This window comes from Anguilla rostrata, chromosome 7, assembly GCF_018555375.3.
Source record: "Anguilla rostrata isolate EN2019 chromosome 7, ASM1855537v3, whole genome shotgun sequence".
Classification (NCBI taxonomy): Eukaryota; Metazoa; Chordata; class Actinopteri; order Anguilliformes; family Anguillidae; genus Anguilla; species Anguilla rostrata.
The window spans coordinates 18,852,380-18,875,196 of NC_057939.1; the positions used below are offsets into that span (position 1 = coordinate 18,852,380).

The 22,817-nt window shown below is 44.4% G+C and overlaps 1 protein-coding gene across 9 annotated transcripts in view; it reads right to left on the bottom strand.

Moving 5' to 3' along the window:
- Positions 1-22,817, bottom strand: part of slc26a5 (solute carrier family 26 member 5) — a 39,395-nt gene that overhangs the window by 4,143 nt on the left and 12,435 nt on the right. For 2 of the 9 annotated variants that reach the window (XM_064343441.1, XM_064343449.1), the window contains exons 1-17: positions 16,726-16,864; positions 15,701-15,760; positions 13,719-13,999; positions 10,910-11,049; positions 9,892-10,002; positions 7,329-7,510; positions 6,305-6,469; positions 5,813-5,965; positions 5,640-5,722; positions 5,345-5,492; positions 4,087-4,200; positions 3,408-3,485; positions 3,129-3,224; positions 1,736-1,842; positions 1,246-1,315; positions 967-1,059; positions 483-611 (exon numbers count right to left, since the gene is read on the bottom strand). In XM_064343441.1, coding sequence (XP_064199511.1) covers positions 483-611; positions 967-1,059; positions 1,246-1,315; positions 1,736-1,842; positions 3,129-3,224; positions 3,408-3,485; positions 4,087-4,200; positions 5,345-5,492; positions 5,640-5,722; positions 5,813-5,965; positions 6,305-6,469; positions 7,329-7,510; positions 9,892-10,002; positions 10,910-11,049; positions 13,719-13,873 — 1,824 coding nt within the window. In that variant the 5' untranslated portion in view covers positions 13,874-13,999; positions 15,701-15,760; positions 16,726-16,864. Of the gene's footprint in view, positions 1-482; positions 612-966; positions 1,060-1,245; positions 1,316-1,735; positions 1,843-3,128; positions 3,225-3,407; positions 3,486-4,086; positions 4,201-5,344; positions 5,493-5,639; positions 5,723-5,812; positions 5,966-6,304; positions 6,470-7,328; positions 7,511-9,891; positions 10,003-10,909; positions 11,050-13,718; positions 14,003-15,700; positions 15,761-16,725; positions 16,877-22,817 lie in introns of those variants that run through there. The other 7 variants (XM_064343447.1, XM_064343445.1, XM_064343448.1 and 4 more) reach the window with 6 other exon arrangements.

The following is a 22,817-nucleotide window of genomic DNA, read 5'->3' on the forward strand; positions in this document are numbered from 1 at the left end:
GCACAAGTAGTACAGCAACTGAAGCAATTGATTACAGTTAATTCAGGTCACCTGGTTTCTTGGGTCTGAATCAGTTGCTGTTTCTTAAGGAAAAAACTAAACCCAGCAGACCCCGTGGCTCTCCAGATCTAGGACTGAATATCACTGCAGTAAAAAGAAATATTCATTCATTCATTCATCGAAAATTCATAAAGCAGATTTTTGTTTTAGCCCAGCACTAAGACACCTGATTCTACTTAAGATCTTGATTGAAGAGCATGATTAGTTAGGTGAATCATTCATTAATTTTTAAAAAACTTAAAAACATTTTTTGATTAAGTTAAATGTTACATAACTGCTGTCATTTTTAATTTGGGCATTTCCCACAGCTTCTAATAATACATTCCATGCCCCTGTACAACATTTAAAAACACTGTAGCATGTCCACGGAAGTAAGTAAGTACTCAAACTGAATTCAACAGGAGTGTTTCTTGTGCACTCACCAGTCTGACGATGGCTCTCACTTTCTGAGGAGTGGTCTGCTCCGAGGACCTCTTCTCTCTCTCCCACTTCTTCACCTTTTCCCTGTGGGAGTTCCGCGCGGCCAGCAGCCGCGTTGGGTCCACTCCCGTCTGCGAGGGTCGCCAGGGTTACACACATGACTCCAGAAACATGGGAACCCGTCGACATTGTAATCCCCGGCCCCAGACTTCTTGGTTAAACGAAGGTTAATAATGTACAAGCCACTGATTCTGACAGGCCCCAACATGGGCTGGACTTTCATGGTCTTCCTTTCTGACATAATTCAGACCGCAATCCTGACAAAGTCAATACAAATACATTCCACTGTTTTGGCTTCCTTCTTACTGCAGTTGACAGCAGAGTGGGAAAACAGGTTTTCCCTCCGATATGAAAGCAGATGAAGGTTACAGAGAAACCGCACAGTAGCGCTCTCTCTCTCTACAGCCAAGATAAGGGTTTTCTCACCTTTTCCTTGAGGGCACTGACATAGAGTTCACTGTTCGCAAAATAGATGGAAGTGTTTGTGTGGAATATCTTAATCCCAGTACATTCAGTGGCCTGGAACAGAAAGCAGAGCACAGAGGCGGGGAGAGTGACGCAATTTTAGTGCAGAGCTGAAGGATCGCTGAAAATGGGACAGAGACACTGTACAGACCTGTCACCTTTGTACCATTTTAATAATTAGCAGATAAAACAATACGAGTCTATATATTTTTTTTTGAACAATCAAATAAAACTTATTACCTCTTCATATTCTTCAATATCGTAGTACATCCCTGTGTCAGGGACCTGTCCAAGAATAATACTCTTCGGACTGTGAAAAAAGAAGACATTTGGAGCAGAGTAAACAATTTCAGTCAGTGAGAAGCAAATTCACCAGTAAGTACCATGCTATATGTAATACAGTAAACCTGTAAGCGATACAGACAGAACCTGAGACTCGAGCACACACTGTAGAAATGACTACATTTGTGACCATGACATAAATGCCTGATCAAGAATGAATAACACTTCATAAAAAAACTTAACTTTCTGGTGGACTGGACCTTTATTTGTGAAACAGAATGGACTGCTGTCCAGCAAATCTAATTCTTGATGTATTCCACAAATCAGTATTGATGCTCCAATTTGCAGTGATCAATTTAGCAGACACCCGAGTAGTCTGAGCAGTTAATTTTCAGAGTCATATGCAACTTCTGTACAGAACACACAAACGGAGCCGAGGTTTCCTTACCTCTGAGTCCGATAAATGACAGTTAGGATGGCAAATCCAATGGCCACAAGGAGCCCGTAATCAAGGCCCAACAAAACCGAGGCCACGAAGGCCACCAGCCAGATAGCCTGTAAGTCACAGAGAGAGATTTCACAACATACAAAACATTAGTGATGGCACTCACAGGTCTCTCTATGAAGAGTATAAAATTCCAAGACACACATTCCAAATAACAGCAGGTGGTTGTGCGGGTTCAGCATTCCAGCTGGGGAGTTATCATGATGAGTCAGGTTTTTTTTTTTGTTTTGTTTGTGTTCTTACATCAGTTTCAGATTTATATCTCTGTATCTGCAACAAGCTAAACAACTCTACAGTACAGGAGTCCAAGGTAAACTGCGGTACAGTTTCACACAGCCTCTTTTGGGATGGCTTTCATAACATATCATATCATTTTGCTTTTGGATTGTTTCTTAGTATTGAATATTTTTCATGGAATACTCCACCCTACAGTTCTCATCAAATTTCACTGCCTTTGATCACTGATGCATTAAGAGTCTTACTGCATCGTATTAAGGGTCCTGTGATATTTCATCAGCTTTATAAGCAGATGATTTACAGTTAGGTCAAGCAAGATCCTGTGATAATAAACCAAGACTGCCTACTTTCATTGTAAGCACAACTTACTCGCAAAATAAACTTTTTCCCCCGTAGATATGTGCCACACACTGGTCAGCCTGAATTTCCCACACAATATAATTTTGCAATGAAAATCCTCAGAAGGCTAAATTGCTTCAGAAACCAACACTGCCTGCACAGATCCACAATACCGGTACCAGGGCAGTGCAGGGGGTTCCTTCTTGGGCCTCTCTGACACTCTATGGAGATGCACTGATGAGTTTCTATCTACACTCAATGGAATGGAAATGGCCAGGCGATGCTACTGAAAACTATCCAAGCCGAGTAACCAGTTGAGCCACAGTGAAACAGAGCTGAACGGCAGCAGCTTGGGCAGGTTGGAAAAGACCATCGACTAAATTGGTGATTAATACAAATCGAATAAATATTGTGAAAAGTCCTTTAGGCTCTGCAAAATGCCATCTTAACCTTCAACATGCAGCCTCCTGTCTACACTCCAAGCTGCTCATTTACATTCCACGCATACCATGAACTTTGCAGAGCAGTGTTGGGTGAGCAGTGGGCTCAAACCGGATTCCTTAGCAAATTATGCAGAATGTTGGAATGTATGGCTGTGTGTGCGTGTGCTTGTACGTTTGTCTGCTGCTAGTTATGTAATCATTCCACATTTGTCCTGAAACACACCCACTGGAATGGAAGGCCATCTTAGGCCACCCAGGTGAATCAGGTTTTATGTGAGGTTGATTCTGTGGTGCGCGTGGTGGTGATAGAGACTCACCAGCTCGATCCTGCTGGTTCTCCACAGGGCAGGGATGTCCTTCAGCTGCTTGAACATGCCCACCAGGTTCACCATGATGATGGCCGCCAGCACCGTCTGCAGAGTCAGAGCACCCCTCTCTCAGGCCCCGCCCACTCAAATCACATTCACACTGACCATCGTTTCACAATGACCTATGGCCTTCACATGAGGTACCCATGTGTTTTAAGAGTTATTTACCTGTGAAACAGGGGTACTATACTTTTTTGACAAAGTTGCCCAGGGGGAGCAAACACTCACCTGAGGCAGTGGCTCGAACACGAAACCAATGGCAATCACCACCAAAAGGACCACCAGAGATGACAGAAGCCCCGCTATCTGCACACACAGACACACACACACACACATTATCCAACATTCCTTTCCTTCATGCATTACGCATGTACCGTGCATGTTGCTTTACGCAGTGAACAAACTGGCCTTATCTTTATGCCTTAACACCAGCAATAAACGTACCCTAATGAGGTGCCATGTTTAACCAAGGAGATAAAAACTATGTGGAACAACTGCCCTCGAGGGAAAATGGACCCTTAAATTTGAACATTTTAATAGGATGCATTTTAGCTTATACTGGACTGGGAAGATGGCTAACATCCACAGCATACTGGGGCTGTTAATGAGCTCCTGTGTAAAGCCACTGGGCTTTGTAAAAGGCATATTCACTACAGTAGCTATTCATGAATGCCTGTGATGCCAGGTGTTTACATTTTCTTCCACCTTGTCTATTTTAAAAAGGGGACCTTATTCAAACAGGCAGTAATGCAGCAATCACATGACAACACATAAGAAGGAAAAAGGACAGACATGACAGTTTGTGTACACTAGGTGTTTAATGACTGGTACATTCCTCAGTAGTAAAACCTGTACTGTGCTGATTTCTGTCCTTCCTTAAAAAGGGGGGGGGGGGCGTGGTGGTTACCTGTGTGTTGCCCCCTGTGCTTTCCTGGACCAGGCTGCGGGACATGGAACAGGTGATGGCGAATGTGTGGAAAAAAGAGCTTGTGAAGTTGCAGATACCCATGGCAATCAGCTCCTGCAACAACAGGCTTTGTTAGAAGCACGTCTCACACTATTACATTACATTACAGGCATTTAGTTCAAGGTGCAGAGGTGCAAAAGAAACACACGAGAGTGAAGTAAAGATCGTAGTGCCAGAAGTGACCACATAGATCAGGACTCCAACCCTGTAGAGTAACCTGTTCAGCAAACAACAATCCTGCCAAGTACAAACTAGCACTGAAATCACATTGCCTAATCAGAATCAAACAAAACAAAAACAATCCTGCCAAATAAAAACTAACGTGATCGTATTAGCCTAACTAGGTACATTGACCTAAACTATAGGCTAGGGAGGGGTGGGGAGAGATGCAGCCTGAAGAGATGAGTCTTTAGTCTGCGTTTGAAGGTAGTCAGATTCTCTGCTGTTCTGACCGCCACGGGGAGGTCATTCCACCAGCGAGGGGCCAGGACAGACAGCAGACGGGAGCGGGAAGTACAGACGCGAAGAGGGGGAGGTGCCAAGCGTCCAGAGGTGGCAGAACGGAGAGGTCTGGCTGGTGTGTAGGGTCTGATGATCTTCTGGATGTATCCTGGTGCTGACCCCTTAGCTGCCTGGTATGCAAGCACTAAGGTCTTAAATTTTATGCGAGCCATAACAGGCAGCCAGTGGAGGTCAGTGAGCAGGGGGGTGACATGGGAATGTCTGGGGAGGGTAGGGCAGGGGTCTGATGGCGGATGCTGGCAGACCAGCCAGCAGCGAGTTGCAGTAGTCCAGGCGGGACAGGACCATCGCTTGAACCAGGAGCTGGGTTGCGTAGGTGGTGAGGAAGGGGCGGATTCTCCGGATGTTATACAGGACTCAGACTCAGGACTTATACACTATGACTCAGATATCTCAGAGTGGCTGACGGGTGGCGTGTCCAGCCAAAGCAATAGCGCTGGTGCAGTGACATCTCACATTTAACACAACCCTGATAGGACAGCTCGCTTCAGAATGGAACTGATAGAACAGCTGGAATGCTAACAGTTCTAAGACACCACGATAAGCTGGAGCAAGAACAGTTTGAACGGCTAGAACAGGAACAGTCTGAGCGTGAGAACAGGATTAGTTCGAACAGAACGGTCTCACCACACCAAGTCAGCTTCGCCATGGGACACAATGAGCTGGGGGAAGTTACCTGATTGCCATCGACGCTGTATCCATGCTTAAGCGCAAAGATCTTGGCCAGGGAGATTCCCATTGAGAAGCCCACGATGGCGATGGCAATGGAGTCTGTGACCAGGTTGGGCAGAACGGAAAAATCCGGAACAGCAGGTGGAAGAAGCCTACAGCAGACAAAAAGAAATGAAATTTAATTTCTCTGCAGCTTTGACAACATCCATGCCGGAAATACAGAATTTGCTTTAGGTGTTCATCAATTCCATCATAAATTTATGTATTTTATGTTTTATTTAATATATATAATATTTTACCCTGAGGGAATTTTTCCAACAACTTCCACATTGTAGTTCTCAAAGAGCTGCATCCCGTACGAGATCCCAGTTGAAACGATCACCTGTACAAGAGAGGATCACAACGCAGTCACGCAGGAAAGACCGATACGCAGCGTGTTAAAATAAGCATGATGCAGCAAATGGAAACGCACCACGATGATCTCTCCGGGAATGGGAATCGGAAGCTTCTTTTTGAAGCGGTCGTTCAGGTCCTTCACCCCGTACAGGAACACCACGCACACCAGCCCCACTACGAGAGTGGCGACGTTGGTGCTCAGGATGTTCTTCAGAACGGCCACCAGGCTCTGAGTGGAGAGAGCGTGCGATGTGTCAGCGAGACTCTCGGCTCACCTTTTTCCCAGGCAAACATTTCAATGACATTATCCATTTTTCTTTATGGCTAACCATCGACAGAAAAAGAACAATGCAATCAGTTCACTAGAACACCATTAGTGTGTGAGGACAAACTAGGGACCAGAATAACAGATGACAAACAGTTTACACATCAGTGCCTTGTGCTGCAAGGGCTCCTGGTCTTGGTTCGAGAACGGAAGATCCCGGAAACAGCAGGGCTTCGCGATCAAGTAATAACGAATGAGAGCAGTGCCGGTGAAGGGCGGGAAGGCCGGGTCAGGGGAACTCACGAAAATGGCCGACAGGGTGCCGCTGAAGCGCATGGTCTGGACGCCCAGCAGGTACTTGAGCTGCGAGATGAAGACGTGGACGGCGGCGGCCGTGGTGAAGCCGCGCACCAGCGGCTCCGTCAGGTAAATGGCCACGAAGCCGAAGCGCAGCAGGCCCAGGAGCAGCTGCGGGGTGAGGAGACGGAGGAGGAGCAGGAGGAGCAGGAGGCGGAGGAGGAGACACGTTTACGCAAAGCCCTGGGCATGTCGAAGTGTCCTTGAGCAAGACACCTACCCCCTAACTGCTCTGGCGAATGAGAGGCATCAATTGTAAAGCGCTTTGGATAAAAGCGCTATATAAATGCAGTCCATTTAGTCCATTTACCATCTCTACTCTCAACTCCACTCCCTCAAAAACAAACCAGAGAACCCCAACCCAACACAGCTGCCCTGGATGCATTAAGTCTCTGTTACTCAAATCACTGTCCTCGAGGGCTGAGAACTGCTGGTTTTCCACCCTCCCTTTACCTGGGAGCCAGGTGTGGACACAGTCTGGCCAATCAGTGAAAATAATTGTTCAGTTAATTACCAGGGAGAAAAGAAAACCAGGGCCGGATTTTGAATCGAGGGCCAGATTTGAGTATCCATGTATTAAGTTGTTTACTCTACATTAGAATAAGGACACTGGTATTTTGTTAAGCCTTCCATTACCCAGATCCATTACATTTCTTCTCTCACTGCCTTTTCCCAGAATGCAAATGTTTTTTTATGAGATTACGCCAATGACAATAAGAATCAGATTTTAAAAATGGCCATTACTGTGAGCAGAACAAAGTGCTCACATACTGTCATTAATTTTTGCTTGAATAATTCTTATGTCTGCATACTGTTGCACTCCTATAACCACCAGTACAAAGGACAACACATAAAGCATTTGAATACAGCTAAACGCCTATCGTGGAAAGAATGCTGTTCCATGTAGCAACAGCTTTCCTGGCCTATAAGGAGGACATTCCCAGGGGGTCCTGGCAGCATGGCAGCTCACCTGGATGATGCCCACCAGGCAGGTGAGGGCCACAGCCAGCTGGACCCGCCTGGCGTCCCGGGCCTCTGTGTCCAGCACAGCGGTCACGTTGGTTCCATTCAGGACTTGCGCGTAAAACATGGAGTCAGGAGCCTCCCTCACGACCACGCCCCCGATCATCAGGCTGATCACAGCGAAGGTGCCTGCGGAAGCACAGACAGGACATGAGGGATATGCTAGTGGAGACACACACGCATGCACACACACACACACACACACACACACACACACGCATGCCCACGCATGCAACCCCAACACCCACACACCACACACATGCAGCTACCCTGCCACCACCACGCACACGCACACACAGTTGAACACCTCTTGTTAAACACTAAGGGAATGAGAGATGATGGTGAAAACCAATGTCTCCAGTTTTGTCTTCCTAGCACCCAGTATAACCCAGGTGGGTGTCACTAATTGGTGCCATGTGAGGTAACCGACTTCCCCCCTCACTAAAATCCTTTTTAAAGATGCTGGTCGGGGACATGCGACAGGGTAATTAATCCCTTAGAAACACACAACCAATTGTCATGAAAAAGCTGCGCGGGGACTTCTAGGAAAAAGGACTCTGATCAAAAGCCGTGCTTTAAAACCCAGCTCAGTAGCCATTTTAAGCTGCAGAAAACATCGGCATGCTTTGTGCTAACAGGACCAGACATGCCTCTGTATGGACACACACCATGTTAACACTTTTGAACCAGCGCCCAGATATGCCCCTTCTCATGCCAGAGCCAAGAGGCCGAGAGAGTGAGAGTGAGAGAGTGACAGAGAGAACAAAAGAGTGAGACTTAATTTATTTTAAATAGGTGTTTTAAAGTCTGACTTCCAGATAGACTAGAAACGCATGTTGTCCAGTCGTGGTGTTCATGGAGAAAGTGGACGTAGGTTAGACAGTAGGTCAGAATTTCGCAATCAGAAGGACACATGCAGGCCTGCCCTTCAGACTAAAACTGTCCACTGGCCTTTCTGGAAATGCCACAGAATCTTGGACCTTCTCCCGAGATCATAAGCCCCTGCAGCGTCAGCCGGAACCTTCTGCTTTGGCTGTTGAGTTTTTGTTTTTGGGTTGTGGCGTAAGCTAGCTAGCACTGTGCGTCACTGAGGAGCACAGAAAGCTGAAACGTTTGCCCCGCCTTCCCTTTGGGGGGGGGGGGGGGGGGGGGGGACTGGAGGGGATTCAGAAGAAGACTCAGCAGTTTAGAGGGGAACATTGAAATCAACAACATTTCACTCTTCCTGAGCACTCTGGTGAGGGTCAGGGACTACAGTGTGACTTAACATGGAAAATGAAACTCTACCAGCAGGGCACCTTTACAAAGTTATCAAAGCACTACTCTCTCCACAGTGTGCACAAAGTCACGATGAAACATGGGGGAAAAAAAGAAGGGGGGGGGGTTATGCCTCAGAGTTAGTCTGACACAAGCTCTTCGGAACTTTTGAAAGAGATACTGGGAAAGGAAAAGGGGAAGTATGATACACAGAAACATATTCATAACTGGTCATACGCTCAGGCAGCATAAATAAATCAATCCCCTCACGCAGGAACAGGGAAGTCAGATAGGCTGGTGTTTCAGAGGCTTGAGGAGGCGTGTGAGGGGAGTCAGACACTGCGTGTGAGGAGTCATGGATACACTACGGCCTGTCGAGGTGTGCGAGTCACGGAGACACCGTGGCGTGGCGTGCTGAAGCGCGTGAGGAGTCACGGATGCGTATGAGGAGTCACAGACGGGAGGACGGCGCAGTAGCTGCCTTGGCTAACAGCACAGGCCTCAGCTGCTGGGAAGCTGTTGTTTTCCCACAGTAAACGGATCCAGGCTCACAGTGTGCAGCTGAACCCAGACTCAGTTACAGGTCAGCTCTAAGCCCAGATAAATACAAAGAAACGAAGCTCGTTTATCTAGTAAAACACAATACCCCAACAAAGGCGTTTTAAAAAGGTCACTCCCGCAGCGTGAGGTAGGCCAGGCCCAGATCACAAACTTTCTTTGAAAGCGGCCTTTTCCGTAATGTCTCAAAAGCAGAAATAATTAAAGCGCTCACAACTACTTCTAACTCAAGTCAAAAGGTAGCAGCAAATACTCACATTCCCAGAACAGTTTTTCCCTTTAATAAATAAATTTCTTTTTTTTTTACGCCTAGGTCTCAGATGCTTCCTAATTAAATAGACTCAATAAAAGCAAGACATTTGTTGGTGTGCAGGTTGTGCCAGAGAAACCTCAACATGAAAAGACGTGCTTGGGGTTATCAGCGTTCAACCAGCATGGGAGAGGCATTCAGTTTAGTAGCAAAAACCGTATTGGGTCGTATATGAAGGACACACAGCCAAAAACGAATCAGTGAGGTAGTGCCCCCTCAGTTACTGCCCCAGTCCCTACACGGGTCTCAGAGACAATGTCCCCTCAGGAAAGGACCAGAGAACCTTCCAGAAAGAACAGCTCTTCACTACCCAGATATCTGGGCCATAGGTTGCCATCAGTGCTGAGGGAGGGAGCGGACGGACCATACTGGAGGGAAGCCTTACCTATAGATATGTGCCTGGAGGTCCCGAAGAAGGTGTAGAGCAGGACAGGGTAGAAGGAGGAGTACAGGCCATACACGGGAGGTACGGCAGCCAGCATCGCGTAGGCCAGACCTGCGGAGCCATACCGGTCACTGCACCACTGCACCACAACATCACCGGAGAAAAACTGGGCTTCTCCCTTCTCCTAGTGCCATTCATAGTTCAGATACTCAACTCAAGCCGTGAACTTTTCTCAATGAACTGCACCACGAGTGATTGCAGTGATTTTGGAAATTTGATACCATTACATACAGGGCATAACAAGAACTTTATTTATAAAGTGCTTTTCATCCAAGCCGCTCTGTATAAATAGAGCGGCCTGTATGAATAGATACATACAAATAGATCTCTCTGTGGCTGGGAGACAGAGCCATCTCATTTGCAAACACATTTGCAAGCCTATGAGAATATAAAATTAGAGAAACCTTTAGGCTAGGTGCAGTTCTTTTCAGCGGAGCGTACGGGCATTACTGGATAGCTAAGAGTGCTTATTGAGTAATCAGACCACTGGGGTCATGGGCAGATATACCTTTGGCTGAACTACCTCAGTAGTCCAGCTATACAAACAGAGGTCTGAATGACGCAAGCAGGGGAGCCGTACTACAGCCCTCTTAAGCAAATAATAACGGAACACAACAGACAATGACCTTCACTCATACTGCTGCAAGCCAGGCACATGGCACAATACCTCTACATAAGAGGACAGGGAATCCTGCACTTGACTGTACGTTTTCCTTCCCATCATGCATTTCTATCTGCACAACATTTTGATCCGCAAGGATCTTCGACGGGATTCCGATTCCCCGGCCAGACGAGGATCTTCGTGGATCAAAATGTGATGCGATTCAACAGCGCTCCACAGCCTCCCAGCTTTTCCGTGTGACAGGAAGTGAAGCGCGTGCTCTTCCTCAGCATGAATAAGCCAATCGTTCCCCCTGTTATGCCCGCCGTGCGTTCGCACCCCGGTCCCCTTGCTGACCTTGAGGTAGCTGCATGACCCCGGTGCTGAGGCCCGAGACCACGTCCCCGAACAGGTACTGGCGGACGGGGTAGGAGGGCAGCCATGTCAGGATGGGCAGGAAGCTGAACACAATGGCCCGGGCCCTCTCCGAGGAGCAGCTAGAGGAGGACAGGAAGCGGGAGAGAGAGGAGTTATCGGCCCTGCTTTCCGGCCGCGGCGCCCAGCGCGTGGGATGAATCCCGGCACACATCCGACGCTTCACACACACGCCGACGGCAGAGTCCGACGCTGCAAACACGCGTCGCCGTATTTGTCATTTAGTGAGTTTTGTTCTTCCGATTACAAAGAAGCTCTCACCAGCTTTGTACTGAAATTATTGCTTAGTCATAATTATATAATTGTGCATTTACAATTTAAACCCATGAAAGCCCTACGGGTTTTATGAATAATGATTCTTGAAGTTTGCATTTTAGTATAATACATTGTACATGTTAATAGCTGGAAGTGGTGTGATACCCCTCCTGACTATACCATAATGTGGTGCTAGTGAATGGGAAAAAACCAAAGCCATCTTTTGGGCTTTTACTGAGAATTCCACCTTTTTTTTTGCCCGACACTGATGCTATGCTGCACTGTTTACACTCAAACCAACACGACTGAATTCCACTTGGTACAGTGCACTGGGTGAAATGGCCCCATATCTTGTGTAAACACTGCCATGCCATTCCTAACAGGGTGTAGTCAACGGCTCCAATTCATCTGCGCTCAATATCCCCTAGAAACAATTCCCGTGACAACAGGGATAAGAGAAATATTCAACCAAGAACTAAGAATGGCACCTTGAAAAAAACTGGCACCGGAGAGAAAACCCACAAGTAAATCAACCAGGGGCACCTGGTTTCCATTCCATCTGATGCACCTTACGCAAACTCATTAACAATGACTGTCTACAGCACTGATTGGGTGACAGCCAGTCAGATGCCTGTCGTATTTCATATTTCACAATAAACTATTGATTGCACTTGGCAGGGTAGCCTGGGCAGGGCTCACGCCCCGTTGCAGATAAAGCCACTGGTGCCATTCGTAATGATTCCTGCAGACTGGAGGGAATTGCATAAGTTTCACTTGCTGCCCACCGTGGACCACAAGTCTGGTGAAACGGGAAACACGATCTGATAGTGACAAAAAAAGAGAAGGCACGCACAGCTCCACGCAAACAGAACTTGTGCAGACTTTAAAATAAAAAAGGGGAAGCGCAGCCATGTTCACCGCGGCACACCCACTGTTAAGCAACTGCCGAGCTGAACAGGGGGGCTTGATTGAACGGCCCTGACGATCTTGTAAAGTAGAAAATACACACTGCCTTCACTACACAAACACCTGCGGTCGTAACGGGAGTAGCAGCCTATTGCTCTCCTGAAGACCTCGGACGTAAAGTTATATGGACTGTTTGACTTAAACTTTGAGACTATCAATAAAGCACAAGCCGTAAGATAACCTATTTACAACACGCGGGCTTGCGGTCTCTTCCTCACTACACTCATCAAACCCCTGTACTGGGCCTATATCTGGCAGAAGGCCGACTTTGTGTTCCGTAAGCACTTCAGTAAACAACGCTGTTGCACTGGCCTGAGCTCTACGCAAGTACTGCATGTCCCCACCACCACCATCCACCTGAATGGCAAAGCAGCGACACAGAATGTCAGCTAAACAGTGGTCTTTATTGGAAACATGCATAACTAATGCGCCTCCCCATTTCAATCATAAACCCATTGGTTAACAAATTGACATCTCACTTATCTCCCTGCTCAAAATATGTGTCAGATCATATCCCCAACCTCTCAACCACCTGCAGTTCAGCAGCTTCTTGGGTCCCAAGCAGAAATTATTTTTAAAAATACTAACAGTTAGGGAACACATCAATGCCAACTGCACACACGCTCTTTACCGAAAAGCCCCACGGGCTGCAGAGTGGGAGGTCACATTTAGCTGCTTAAATAGTACTACAAAATCCTTGGCTTTGCTCGCACGTGAAAAAAAAGGCCAGCTTAGCAAGCTTAAAATTTAGCTCGCACCCAACGATGGGGAAAAGCAGTAGAAAAATAAAGTTCAGATGCAACTAAATATTCAAAACGCTTACTAGCCATTTAGTAGTCTTCTGATATGATAAATAACAGCATTTAGTAGGTTTAAGTTTCACCGGTGCAACTGGGGGCTGTACTGATACTGTGAATGCGGGCAGTGCCACACAGGTTATGACCCCAAAGGCACAGTTATATCGGCTGGTTTATTTGAACTCAAGAGAGCACAATCCCTGTAAACATTGTGCAAAAGAATACCACGAACAAACAGCAGGTCCAGTACAAAAGTTGACTTACACAACAACTGACTCAGCAAGGACTCACGTAACCGAGCAACCGTGTGATGATATTAGGAATGCATTTCCTGTGTTACTAATGCCTTTTATTTCTTTATTGGTGGAGCCAGGCATAAAAAGAAAGCGTTGACTCATGCTGGGTTGCGGCTCAAGTGCTGGGTCAGTCCGCGGTGGTGGAACACAGTTATTCTCCTCCTACCAGGGTAGCCTGAGCTGGACTTGGTTCCGCAGATTTGACACAGAAGGTTGAAACATACCTCTCGGCACTCGCGCTCTCCTGTAGTGACCAGTGCAGGTGTGTACCAGTGACAGGTGCAGACGAATGTATCAGACCGCATGTGTGTTAGTTACAGTGCTCAATGTGTGCGGATGTGGGTGGCATAGTGGTAGCTTTGAGAGGTAAATCATGGCTTAAGGTACACAAGCACAACAGCAGCCCTTTAGACCTACCGCAGTTTCTCCGCGAGCCGTTGCCGGATGGTCGGTGGAGTCCTGCCCCTCTTGTGCAGGACGCGGGTCTCGATGTCCCCTTCGGTGTACACGGGTCGGTCCACATGGTACCTCAGGGTGGCCGAGACCTCCGGGTCTTGCGTTACATGTTCCATAACAGACAGCGCACCCGCATGACAGGGTGTGGGAGACGGGACCAGGAGCCGGGACTGCGCAGAGTCAAGGAGAGCTCGAAGGACACGGCCACGCAGGAGGCAGGGCAGGGAGCTTCTGAGGAGGCTCTACTGAGGGGAGAGACAACGCCGTGAGGAATGGTTTTTCATTAACTGCCATCAAATGGGAGTGTGTGTGTGGGGGGAGGGGGGGGGAGGGGCTGGTGGTTTAACAGATTAAACTAAATTAGTGTTTCTCGGCCATCAAGGAGAATTCTGACTGGTTAGAAATAAATCAGGTAAACAAAAGAGATGCAATTTAGAGCTTGGTTACTTAGATACAACTGACGCAAGGAAACAGTGTGTACACCAAAAATGTGGATAAATTAAGCAAACAAACAAATAAATAAATAAAAAACAAACAGAAAAACATGCAGACTCCTACACCTGTCTAAAGTGCAGATTATGTACGACTCTAACTACAAATTCTATAGACACCCAGCTCTCTATATTTAACATTGATCATACGGTCTCCCTACACCTGATGCTGAAATATCACAATAAAGCATCTTATGAATATGTATAATACCATGGCAATGACATCCCGTACATAAATATAGCACCAGCAACTCATGTCACCAACCAAAATCTCCTGTCATCATTAAGTAGGGAAAATGGAAGGAATGCAGGGACTGAAAATTCAGGTAGTCTATACTAGGTTCTGTACTCTACCTATATTTCTCCAATTACGAACCTGAAAAACTAATTTTCCCTCTGTCACTGAGAAATACAGTATTGCAAAAATCCCCTACCGTTAAGATAATGGGGGAAATTGGCCAACATTAACTTGTGTTCTGGTCTGGAATGCTCTGTGATGCAACCTCAAGTGGAATGCTGTGGGTTCCATTATCACAGTTATACTGGGCAAAGATGATTTGCAGCCTTTTATGAAAATGTTCTTTGGTAAGGTACTTAATGATAGAGGGATAAAGTATATTTACAATTATGCACAGGCCTACACGGCTGGTGAATGAATCAGTGTCAGATGAGAAATGGCTGGGTATGAGGAATAAAATGGGCTACACCTAACGGAAACTCTGATATTCATTGTGAGATTTCAGAAACAAAACATGGGCGGGAAAGGTGAATTGTATGCGGCTTAAAAATTAGTATTAACCTTGTTTTTTTTGCACATGGCAAGTGCAAAATATAAAATGTGAATGGGTCAAAAAGCAAATGCATTTATCTTGTTTCCAATAAAAAAAGCAACCGAAAGTAATAAATAACTGGGTGGGACATTTGACACAATGTCACTATATGCAACACATCTGAAAAACAGATGATCTTCACAAGCTTCTGAATCCCTGCACAACTCATCCTTTCACTGTTGGACAGTCTAACATCAACCAGGCCTGTGCTGTGGTAATACTGTTTCATGCAATTGCCTGCAGTTTATAGGCATTATGTTACTTCACTAATATGATATATAAAGGGGCCCCTATCTGTACACAAGTATAAAATTTGGCATGCTAGCATGATGATCTGACCAAACAGAACCTAGTTCTACAGTAAAGGGTTTTTCTCGGTGACCTAACTTCCTCTCTCCAATTTTTCCCATTTGACAGCGAATGGCATTTACCCAGTGACACTGCCTATCAGTAGTCATCTGTGCGTGTCACCACTGAATGGTGAAGAGAAGATAAGCCCAAAAATGTTCTGATTACACCCAAAGACCAGCTGCTCATCAATCTCTCATTCAGGTAATAATTTAAACACAGACATCTGCCAGAACTGAATTATGCATTAGAAAACATGTCTACATCTACGCACCTGGAATCCTTGTATTTGTCCTTTGCCTAGAGCAGATCCCAGCCGTAGAAAACGATCTATCTTTAAGTGCCAAAACAATATAAAAATGATCAGGACATTGGACTAATCTAGCTCTGAACTGTCTGACAAATCAAGAGATGTGCATCTAGTTAAGGGAGTCACCAGAAATATACTTCAGTAGTTCATGGTCGCAGCTTGTCCAGCCAAATGAGTGCATTGACCTTTGCGAGACGAATATCTTTAACGAGAGCAACCTGGCAGCCTTCCTCAGTCTACAACATACTAGTATCTAGTTTCATTGTATCCTCGTGCGTTCGTTTCCTCGTAGAATCCCAAGCACAAATCCATCTCTACACTAGCAGTATCCTCGAATACCATTTTCGAATTACCCCTTACATTGGACTACACAGCGCTGCTCCTATCAAAAGACGAAAACACTCAATGAGGCTGCGACGTAATATGATGTAACCTCCTGTTATGAGACACCAAAAACTCGTAGCTTCACATTTTAAATCGGCTAAAATACAAATAGCTAGATACTTCGTGGAAAGGGAAGAAAACGTCCAAAGGCACTGACTGGTTAACTAACGCTATATCCAGTCCCATCGTCTCATTTTTGCATCAATAATCACAAATGCATGCGAAGAAAAATGATTTCACTTGACCAGATGAATGAACGCGTTTCAAAGCTCGGTAACACTAACAGCCTATATCTTGTATTCAGCAGATTTAGCTAGCTAGTTTGGTAATCTAAATTAATCTTCTTTAAAATTAACAACAACAAAATGACGGTAGCTAGTGTGTTCTCGCTTGAGTGACATTGGTTGGTTTTTAATTCATGAAATACTACAGGCCCGAGGTTACCTTAACTGAATTTGAAGGACAACAAATAAAATAAAGCCTAAATTGCCTTATTAGCCAACCTTACCAAGCTAGGACACGTGTTATCACAGGGAACTGTAATCAGTTTTTCCGCTGCCTTGCTAAGAATTAGTAGCAAAACATAAAGGCTGTTCATCTCTTACCTTACTTGAACTGCTCGCTAGGATGTGACAGTCCTACACAAATTGAACTTCACCGGTCAGCCGCGCATCCAACTTCCCCGGAGTCGATGCAGCCACTGACGTATTTAACTGGACCAAGCCCTTCAATCGGAGATGAAGGACCCGGAAGTATTCTGCCCCTAGTGGCTTGCTGTAGAATTATTTTCTCCACAGTTCTGTTTTTCTCCGAGCCTTCCGTAAATTTAGTCTGAAGGACTATCTGATTGTCCGTACACATACTGAGAGTAATGTGTGTTTGGACATAAAACGTAACCATGACTTTGTGTACACAATTCATTTGAGATAAGAGTAGGCTATCACGTAACAGCGAGCAGCTGAACAAATCACACAAATGACTGCACAGAGCAGTTAAAATAGGCTATCACAAGATAGGCCTGTGTATAGGCTAATTCCAGAACGGGGACATACCTGGCTTTTGTTTTCAGTTATCCTACCTATTAACTCTTGTGTAATTTATCTGCTTGATATATTCCAATGGTTTTTAAAAAATTCAATCTTAACATTGGAAAATAAATGCAATTCAGCGTTTACTGCAAAGGCCGTTGAAAAAAACACCGATTGAATATATTTAGGCTACAGTAAGACAAACTACGGGCTTAAGTGACAGGTGCTTACTAAATCCCAAGTTTATCACTTAGATTTATTTTGTTTGGTAGGCACAATCACATCAAGTCGGAAAGCTGACAATGGCGTGGTAGCATGCAGTTAATTTTTATAGGAGCAATATATAAAGTAGCCAAAGAATTTGGTAGCTACAGTTGTGAGATTAAAACAAAACCATGAACATTTATCATATATGTAGCCTACAATTTCTAAGCCACGATCCAAATATTTCAGGTAAACGCACCTGCATGTAGCTATAGAGTTGCCAGATATAGCCTACCGTTTTCGAACTGAATGTCCGATTTACAAATTATTTTTGAACAGGTCCGGTTTGTGGTTCTAACCAGACAATATGATGTCCGGCCTGATAATTTGTAATGAATTTGCCATTGGCCTGTCAATTCCCCATATAGGCTACGTTTCCAGCGGTGCATGTTGTCCGGTTTTGACCCATTCTAAATCTGGCAATCCTGTTTATAGCTCATGTCCAGTAATCCAGGTTGCCAATTCTTGAGCACCATGACGTTAATATTTTAGCAGAAGCGTATCTTGAAGGATAGAAAAGCGGCCAACAAGACCCAGTAGGTTCGAATGTGGGCGGCTAATCAAAATAGCTCCCGTGAATTTCCAAAGCATTACTTTGTCAAAAGCATTGAAACACTTAATCCAAACCTGAACATGGCGAACGTTTTAAAGCTTTAAAAACTTAATCCGAATGTAAATCGAAGGTGTCAAAGCTTTAAACAGTTCATAGAAGATAGTTTTCTTGGATTTTGCAGTAGATGGCAGCAAAATACAATTGTAGCTCAAGGATTACAAAAAAGAAACCGACCGAGTTACGGTTAAGGTATGTTTTCAAAAGGACTGCAATATATTTCTCACAGCCTGACAACAGGTTAATAGCTATCACTCATTGCCTTAGCAGTTTTAAAAAAACGACATCAAAAGCTGAAATACAAACGAAAAATTCGAATGACTTGTTTATAATGTTTGTGCGGTTTAAAATAATTTTTAACAAACAGGGCAGGTTTTTACAATAGTGGCAGCTTTAATTTGCATGAATTTCCTGAGCCAGATCAAATTCAAACTTTTGAAGGGCTAAAATTATCTGAAACTCCAGTACCTTTAAACATTTCCAAAACCAAAAAATGGGCCAGTAGCCTATATACTATATTCTACAGTAAAATTACCTTGGGGTTATAATTCTTGCTAAATTCCTCTCTTGCATCAGTATTGACAAAATGCCAATTCAGCAAATGAAATAAACATTGAGAGGTTGCTTGAGCAAGGGTACCTCCAGGTGCAACCTTACGGACTCATATCACATAGATTCTATAACCTGTAATAAATGCATGCCACACAACAAAAAATAAATCAATCAGTGTACTGTAATGTATTTAACAAAATTAACCCTTGTATTTCACATAATTTCCTCTCTTTTGGAGCAATTTCGTTTTTGGAGGGAGATTTAATATATATTCCAGACAGTAGCATATGTAATTACTGATTTAATTATATTTATCAATGCTATAATCAACATGGTGACTGCACTCCTAGAGTCCAATTTCAGAGTACCAACACATGGGTAAGTTAAGCACGTACACAGACGTACCTTGTAAGGTGTCAGAGGCTGCATACCATCTCTTCCTCTATCCTCACATAGGCCTACAGCCTCTCTTACACCAATACTCTTGTATCTTCCCCCTCGCACATGCGTACACAATTGGCTTTTTACTGTTACAGAAGCATAGAAGCACACACAACAATAGCCCGCTACTTGGCCGCTGCCAAATGGTTAAACGTCACACCCCCACTGACCAGTAGGTAGTGGAGACAGAGTCCATTAGTCAAGAAAACCCAGACAGATGTAAATAGGCAGTTCTGAATGCACTTTTGTTTCCCACCTTTTAGAAGACAAAGTAATCAGAACTGTATTTAGGCTCATCATATGGTTGTCCATTTGACTCTGCAAACCCTTTGAGGCAGGTGTGTGTGAAAATCTTTCTAGATTGTTATCACAATCTCTTTGTCACTGCTTGTTTACTATTAAAAAACTTTGTTAACTCTTCATCAAGATGGGAACTGCGTCAGATTCTCTTACAACCTCTCCGCATCCCACTTTGCTTTAAATGCTTAGGGACATTTGAAATACAGCACCTATTTATAGCCACTCCGTATCGGAAAGTGCAGCTTGCCTGCCCCAACGGTCATGTTCAAAAGCCCAGAGATAAAAATGAAAGTGACTTTCTATAAGGAGACTTACTCCGCTGGCTCTGTTGCGACACATAATCCCTCCCCCCGACTGGTTGTTGACCTGCACCTCCCAACCCCCACCCACCAGGCTCTCGCCAAGCATTGTTCCTAGTTGGCTGGAGCGACAAAGGAATGGCTGAAAGACACGTGGTCAGGAGGAAGTTGTCTGTCAACCCACGCCGTACCAACTGCTCAATTTGACTGCTGACAGCGACGGCAGAAACCACCCACCTTACTGGCAGATGGCGCTAAACCATCAGCTGCCTCACAGGGGCAAACCAGCTAGTGCGCCAGCAACCCAGACATGGCATTCCATAATTAAAAACTACTCCCTCTCATGGCCAGTTTGGCAAGCTAACAGCCTCCTCTACCCATTTCAGACCAGTATACAGTGCACAAACTAGCAGACCTGAAGCAGCACCACCCTGTCTGTGCATATTCCATTTTTGCTATTGTTTGCATACCACTGGCAGGCACTCTTTTAGCTCCAGGAACATACAGAGATTGATTCACATATAGTGAATTTTGATTATTTATATGGATAGGATGAAGATCCTACAGGCTGAAACGTAGATATTAATTTATCTGTTCATAACTGTTTGCCTGTTTACCACTAATTCACTCCATAACAAGGACAAATCCTGTGTGTAAATGTTATATGCTACTGGTCCACACAAGCCACCTGAGATCAATCTCCTGACTGATAAAGGCAAGAAGATCTTCATAAAAATGACCAGCAACAAGTATTATACTTTTGTTGACTTTTTTGTTATTATAAACCATGTTGTCAACAATTTTCTTAAGTTTAGTTGGAACGGAACTGTCTTTTATTAAACAAAGCTACTGTATGTACCCGTTTTATCCTCTTGATGAGCAACAGGAAACCTGCTGAAAAACAGTTTTTAAAAAGAGTCAGGCTCTATTAACTACAACCTTGTGTTCTATTCTTATAACAATTAGGCATACAGTTATGTTCTAATCCTTTCCTGTACATAAATCATTAAAGATACCTCTGTGGGCTATTCCACCAAGATCTTGCCAGTTGTGAAGAATACATGCTGACTCATCTTCAAGAGCCTGTATCACATGCAAAATTGCCCTTACAAACACTATTAAGCATGTCAACACAATGTTCCTCAAAATAAAAGATGTGACATCTACTCATAGGAAAATATATGACTGCTTTACTATTATTAAAAAATCTTTTTCAGGGATACAGTTTAACTAAGGCACAGTAGCTGGAAAGCAGCTTTGGCCAAGCGATGACCCACACAAGTCAAAAGTCCGTACAACCATAGCAAAGTCAGAGCCCATTGGTTAAAAAAAAGCTATATGCACAACTGCATAAAAAATACCATCAACATTCAGTATAAAGTAATGGCACTTCAGAAGTCTTGACCTTTTCTTTAAAAAGCCTCAAGGTGAATGGAACTGAAGAAAATTGGATATCATGCTGTGGAGAAGATGTTCTCATTTGAGTTTATTTCTTGCTACCCTAGACAAACTTTATCATTCTTAAAACTAAAAGGACCTGTCCACCATACTTCAAATGTTTGCTTATTTTAATTAACAAAATAATTACATTACATTACATTACAGGCATTTGGCAGACGCTCTTATCCACAGCGACGTACAACAAAGTGTATAACCATAACCAGGAACAAGTATGACGAAAACCCTAGAGAGAAGTACCGGTCCAAGTGCAGGGAACAACCGCATAGTTCAACTTGGACCCTGAAGGTTAAACTGATTAACACTAACACAACGAGAACGGCAACAACGCAGTCTATGGAAAAAATACAAGCAGTAGTTAAGACAGTTAATGCACCTAAGTCACCTACGAAACAGCTGCCTAGTTACAACCCTAAGCTTACAGTCATTTACAGGGGGGTAGGGAGGGATGGGGAGAGGTGCAGCCTGAAGACGTGAGTCTTCAGTCGTCGCTTGAAATGGGTCAGTGTCTCAGCTGTTCTGACCTCCACGGGGAGGTCATTCCACCATCGTGGGGCCAGAACAGACAGGAGACGTGCTCTGGAAGTGCAGGTGCGAAGAGGGGGAGGTGCCAGGCGTCCTGAGGTAGCAGAACGGAGGGATCTGGCTGGCATGTAGGGTTTGAATATCTTGTGGAGGTATGCTGGGGCTGATCCCTTGACTGCCTGGTATGCTAGGACCAATGTTTTAAATTTGATGTGAGCTATAACAGGCAGCCAGTGGAGGGTAGTAAGCAGGGGAGTGACATGGGAGTGTCTGGGGAGGTTGAAGACCAGACGAGCTGACAATTAACAATGTTTGTGTTCAAAGCATCTTTGACAAAGAGTCCAGCACAAAGTGGATATAAGGTCTATGAAGCAGTGGATCAAACTAATGTCCTGAAGTTATAACCTGACAAAAAGGTATACATTGCTGCGTTTGAATAAGAACAATATGATTTTCTATAATGTTGACTGTGTCTGTCAACATGGATGTCTTGATCCAAAGCAGATAGGCTTGATAATTCAGCATAACCTCATCTTCCAGGGGTTTCTGCTGGCTGAAGTTATACAATGAACCTTATTTTATATATTAATTCAATAATGTATGCTCTTATTCATACATAAGACCATAAAGTCTATCATTTTGGTGCTTGGCAGGGCACGCAATATTTTTCTGAACAAAGAAATACGAATGCTGACTTAGACAAGTATAAATTAAGCAAACACAAATCTCCATTCTCGCATAGAATGGCATTTCAATTTACTAGAAAAAAAATCTATTTCACTGGCAAACTTCAATCCACTTAACTTCAATTATTTAACTTCTGTTCATCTTTAATGATATGACAAGGTCTTTTTGTCTCTATGAATAATTCACATAAAGGAGGAAAAACAAAGACAATTCAGAGACACAAATGCTAATATTCTTAGAATAAAGGCGAAGGAGCGCAGCAGTACTGTGATTTCAATCAGAATGTGATTTACCACCAACTGAAGAGTACTGCCTGTTTAATATGTGTGTGTGTGTGTGTGCGTGTGGGGGGGGGGGGCACACACTTCCACTGATGATGGTTTGTTAGTAACCTGAGCTCTTGAGTATTTAATGATTGTGACTGCACAAAACCATAGCTTTCTTTAGATACATACCAGTATTGAAGACCAGTCAGCTTTCAAACCTGTGAGCCATTCAAAAACCCATTACAGCCATGTTTCCATTCATATATT